At 50.2% G+C, this 5,793-nt stretch overlaps 1 protein-coding gene across 1 annotated transcript; it reads left to right on the top strand.

The window, feature by feature from the left end:
* Positions 1-373: 373 nt before the first annotated feature.
* Positions 374-3,100, top strand: LOC123162802 (G-type lectin S-receptor-like serine/threonine-protein kinase At2g19130). Its single transcript, XM_044580564.1, has one exon. It carries the CDS (start codon positions 458-460, stop codon positions 2,909-2,911), a length of 2,454 nt encoding a protein of 817 aa, XP_044436499.1. The 5' UTR covers positions 374-457; the 3' UTR covers positions 2,912-3,100.
* The last annotated feature ends 2,693 nt before the right edge of the window (positions 3,101-5,793 follow it).

Genomic DNA, 5,793 nt, shown 5'->3' with positions numbered 1-5,793 from the left:
GTTTTCTTATTTAGAATGACACTTTTGCCCGTCGGTCCTCGTATGGGCCCGCCGATGGTGAAGCTCCGTTGAAGTGTGGTCATCCTATTTTGTTTAGAACGACACTCTTGCCCGTCGGTCCTAGCATGGGCCAAGGTGATTCCAAATTTCCAGCTGCTTTGCACGTCACCATGGTGGACTCGCAGTCTTGCGGCAAAGCTCTGGCCCCCCATGGCATTCCACGCACTAAAATTCAGCGCTACAGCAGCGATTCGTTGAAACTAGTTGCCTCTTGTCCCCACTTCTCGCTCTCAAACTTCCTATCTGGAACTATTCTCTTGTCCTTTCTTGACGGAGCAGCAGAACTTGACCGGAAAAATGTGCCGGGGTCATCACGCATGTGTCGCTCGCGACCCGTCTCCGCTATTCACCTGTAAATTCGGCTGCACCCTGCAAACGGAAGCGCTCCACCATCACCATGCCGCTCATCACTGCCACTTTCTTGGCCCTTGCCTTGTGCTTCGCCCCTGCACCTGCAGTGGGTGCAGCCGCGACACTCTCGGCGCCGCGTCCGCTGCGGGGCAACGACACGCTCGTCTCGGCACAGGGCAAGTTCGAGCTCGGCCTCTTCAGCCCGGCCGGTAGCTCCGACGGCAGGTTCTACCTCGGGATCTGGTACAAGAACATCCCCGGCCAGACCGTCGTCTGGGTCGGCAACCGCGCGAGTCCTCTGTCTGGCCTCGCCTCCGCCGAGCTCCGTGTCTCCGCCGACGACGGCAACCTCGAGCTCGTCGGTCGCACCAGCGACTCCGCCTCGCCGGTCGTGGTGTGGTCTTCGAACCTCTCTTCTTCCTTGTCGCCAGGCTCAAACAACACAGCGGAGATCCGCGACAACGGCAACCTGGCCCTTGTCGACGGCGCAAACACCTCCAACGTGCTGTGGCAGAGCTTCGACCACCCCACGGACACGTACTTGCCGGGGGCGTGGCTCGGGGAGAACAAGCTCACCGGTGAGTACCAGGCGCTGACGTCATGGCGGAACGCCCAGGACCCTGCGCCGGGAATGTTCTACGACACGTTGGACCCCAATGGTACCGCCGAATTCTTCATGCTGTGGAACCGGTCCCGCATGTACTGGCGCGGCGGCGTCTGGACGGGCGGCCGCTGGAAGGGCGACGTTGGAGCGGCGACCGGACGGGGCACCAACCTTTACAACACGACGTTCGTCGACACGCCGGCGTTCCGGGGCACCACCACCGTGCTCGCCGACAACGCGACCATCACGCGCTTGGTGCTCGATCTCAACGGCCAGAAGAAGCAGTTCGTCTGGGTGCCTGCGAGCCGGAGCTGGCAATTGTTCTGGGCGGCGCCCACCGTGCAGTGCGACGCGTACGCGCTCTGCGGCACGTTCGGCGTCTGCAACCAGAGGAGCCAGCTGCCGTGCCGGTGCCCGCCCGGGTTCGCTCCGGTGTCGGAGAGGGACTGGACGCTCAGCGACTGGAGCGGCGGGTGCCGCCGGAGCTCGCCGCTCAAGTGCGCGCACAATGGGTCGACGACGGACGGGTTCCTAGCACTGCCAGACGTGAAGCTCCCGGACGAGCCGCTCGCCATGACCGCCGCCCAGAGCAAAGCAGAGTGTGAGTCGGCTTGCCAAAAGAACTGTTCATGCCAGGCATACGCCTTCTCCGCCGGAGCCGGGGGTTGCTCCGTCTGGCACGGAGACATCCGCAACCTTGAGCAGCTCTTCCCGGACTCCAGCAGCCCCGGGTCAGACTTTTATCTCCGGCTTTCACAAAGAGCATTGCAAGATCTCCATAGCGTACACGGGAAGAAAGGTGGGACAAAATTATGGCTTGTCTTTGGCATCACACTGGCCGGTGTAGCAGCATTGGGCGCGTCGGTCATACTAGCCTGGAGGATTCTCCTTGCCCGGAGAAGACTAGTTGTGTACATGGAGAACGAGAATGGATCCTCCTTGGCTGTGTACAGCTACGCCGACCTCCGTGCCGCCACCAACAACTTCTCGGAGCGGTTGGGCGGCGGAGGCTTCGGCTCGGTGTACCGCGGGGTCCTGAAGCAGCAAAAGGGAGGCAACACGACCCAAGTCCAAGTGGCTGTGAAGAAGCTGGAAAGTCTTGCGCGACAGGGTGACAAGCAGTTCCGGGCGGAGGTGAGCACGCTGGGGCTCATCCAGCACGTGAACCTCGTCCGTCTCCTCGGGTTCTGCTCGTCGGGTGACCAGAAGATGCTCGTGTACGAGTACATGCCCAGAGGCTCCCTCAACGGCTCCTTTTTCGGCGGCAACGCATGCCCGAGCTGGAACGACCGATACTGTATCATGCTTGGCGTGGCGAGAGGGCTGACCTATCTGCACGACGGCTGCCGCGAGCGCATCATACACTGCGACATCAAGCCGGAGAATATCCTGCTGGACGAGAACATGTCCCCGAAGATCGCCGACTTTGGGATGGCGAAGCTGTTGGGCAGGGATTTCAGCCGTGCACTGACAACGATGCGAGGCACCATAGGGTACCTCGCACCAGAGTGGATCTCCGGGCAGCCAATCAGTGCCAAGGCGGATGTGTACAGCTTCGGCATGGTGCTCTTCGAACTCATCTCGGGACGACGTAACTCCGAGAGATATGGCGAGGTGGAGGCGGCAGGGACTGGGGCGAGGGAGTCCTTGACCTTCTTCCCCGTGTGGGCCGCGGGAAAGGTTGTCGAAGGAGAGGTGGGCGCCGTGGCTGACCCGCGGCTGCACGGCGAGGTGATGCCGGAGGAGCTGGAGCGGGCGTGCAGGGTGGCGTGCTGGTGCATCCAGGACGAGGAGGCACATCGCCCAACCATGGCGCAGGTCTTGCAAGCGCTCGAGGGCGCCATCCACGTCTACGTGCCGCCGGTGCCGCGGGCACTGCAGCGCCTCGTCACGTAATTCACACACCACCGCGGCGCGAAAGTAGTTTCGTGTGGCGGATCTTTTTTCTTTTTAGAAAAACAGGGAGCCCTCCCCGGTTCCATTTAACTGAAACCCCAGCCGCGGGTCTTTCTTTCGGGGAGTGTCATTTCCTGTTGCAATCAGCTAAAAGTAAATTGGATTTCAATCAGAATTTTCATCCGGTAACGACGTGACACACGTTTATGTATGTTTGTATGATAAACAAACAACGGATTAATGAATGTACGTTTGTACATTTTGTCACGAGACCAAAAAATAAAGACTGAAATCAAAATAGTTTCAGTCAAAAACAAGACTGTACGTGTAATAAATGCACTAAACCTGGACGTTTCAGAGATTTAGGGACTGTAAAAATTCAAAAATCAGTCGGGCACATCACCACTGCACACCACAGCAAATAAGTTATACAGTGACTTGCAAGTAGAAATCATGCAAATTACAAAAATAATAATTAAACTCCACTATTTTGCTACTGTCAATTCATATCATCGGTAGTTGTTGGCGTTCGTATAGAAGGTAGAGAGCGGACACTACTCACAACCCAGTTTACGTTAGCAGTTGTTCGGTGGTCTCGGAATCTCGGAATCTCGATGTAATTTTTATTGTGTTCGATGGTTGGCCGCCACTCACGCGACTCTTAATGGGTTTAATTAATGTGGGTCAATGACTTTGAGAGCTGTGGCTAAGTTGTAACAACCATAGGCCGTTCTTGGCTTCTTCTATATATGATCTTGATACGTCAATCTTGATGTATCCTTGATAAAAATAGGATGACACTACAACAGTACATTTCTTTTGCGAATCACAACAGTATATATTAGATATCATATCATATCACATAAAATGGACCAGTACAATAAAAATAGAAGAACACTACCACACATGTCTTGTTTTTGCATGTTTCAAATAGGACAACATTGCATATTAAATGATAGATATTACTAGTATGTTACATAACAAGGTCCGAGGAAACACAAATAAACATATTTCTCGGCTTCTCGCTAGCAAACAACCAAACACCAAAAAAGACACTAACAAGGTCCAAGTATCTTTTTTCTTTTTGCGGGTAACAAGGTCCAAGTAATCGCGAAATAAACATAGGTCTTTGTAGCAAACACGGGAAGACCTATTGAGCGGGAGATTATGTAGGTTGTGTGCGAGGCTGCTGATGGAGGAGGCCCAGTTTTGGGGTTTCTGACCGCATTGACCGACCCGATTAATCGCTAGATTCTCAATTAATTGCTTGTCAAAGTGATAAATCAGTACAAACACTAAAGATAAGGCATACTATTGGCGTTGAACCACTGACAAGCGATGAATCTTTTAATCGGCCGATATTTTGGAAACCGAAAAAATTACATGGATTTAAAAAATTACTCGTCAATTTTTTTAAAAAATATTTGTGAATTCGAAAAAAAGATCTTGAATTGGGGACAATCAGGACCAAAAGAATTTAGAAAAATGATAAAAAGAAAAACCAAAAGAAAACCAGTACCAAGGACAGAACAAAAAAGGAAAAATACAACTAAAAGTTCTAGGATCTTCACAAAACAATGTTTCTCTGTACTTCGGCCACTCCGCTATTGGGACAGACCTGGAGGGAGATCGCTGTTAGCTAGCAGTATCGTACTGCTCGGTGTAAGCGGTAAATAGCAGTCATGGTGCCGCGCCTCTCCTTCGCATCCAGCTCTGAGCTCTCTGCCCCTATCCATGGTTGAAGCAAACTATGGCACAGCCACACGGAGCATTGCGGAGGAGCCGGAGCCAGCCAACCAGCCGCCGGGAGTAGCAGAATTGGCGTCGACATATCCACGGTGTTGCGGCCATGTCCTTACGCAGCTAGACAATGAGGAGAGATCCAGGCAACGAGCACAAGCCCGCACGACCAGTCAGGCAGCGCACGAGAAATTTTCTTTCTTTCTTCAAATTTTACCTCACAACATCATCTCGGTACCAGTTTCCACATAGGTTGACTAATAGGTAATATCACTGGGAATCATAGAAGTTGTATCACATAAGCGTGCATATATGATCACAACATGTGTATGTGTCTGCGGTTTGGTGCTAGAACTTCTAAAATACAGTTTTGTGGTCATCTAAGTTGACTCAAGCGTGCAGATATGATCATAGTATGTGTATGCAGGCGTATCCATGTGTATGGCCCCACCTGTTAGTGAGTGATGGTACTGGATGTGACATATTTTTACAAAAAAACACCCTCATATTTTTTTATTCACCGAAAAAGTCAACCGCAGCGATGCATTTTTAACAAAACCTCCTCATACTTTTTATTTGCAGAAAAACCCTACCACAGTACTGCACATATATGTGAAAATTAACCTGCGGCCAACTGTTTTGGTAGTGGACGCTATAGCCACTCCACAGTTCAGGTCTGAATGTGTAATATCGACCTAATATGTACTCGAAGGGGACGCATGTGGAGCTTAAATGTGCTGCGTATACTCCGGCCCATTTTGCACGTGCTACTTTTTAAAGATATTTGTAAAACCCGTATCTTATATAAATGTGTGTATTATATATTTTGCACATGTTTTTTTAAGATACAAAATATTGAGTAACATATTTTATAAACCTAAGTATTATGTAAACATGTGTGTCATATAAATGTGTGTATACATATTTGGTTTTCTAAATTACAATTCAAAAATATTATTGTAATTATACAAACATTTCAACAATTATACACAAGTTTGTATAGTTCAATGTTGGTATAATTAAAAGTGTTCATAATTTATAACTTGGCTAATATTTAAATTGCACATATATTGAATATAACACATGAGTAAAAAAAATTACACAACTAAATATTCATAAATATTTAGTAAATGTTTGTATTC

The sequence above is a fragment of the Triticum aestivum genome, chromosome 7B, assembly GCF_018294505.1.
Source record: "Triticum aestivum cultivar Chinese Spring chromosome 7B, IWGSC CS RefSeq v2.1, whole genome shotgun sequence".
In the NCBI taxonomy this organism is placed as follows: domain Eukaryota; kingdom Viridiplantae; phylum Streptophyta; class Magnoliopsida; order Poales; family Poaceae; genus Triticum; species Triticum aestivum.
Note: the sequence above shows the minus strand (reverse complement) of the source record. Positions and strands in the feature narration are given on the sequence as shown.

Excerpts from the sequence above, each read along its gene's own strand:
- LOC123162802 (XM_044580564.1), top strand. The coding sequence starts at position 458 with ATGCCGCTCATCACTGCCACTTTCTTGGCCCTTGCCTTGTGCTTCGCC.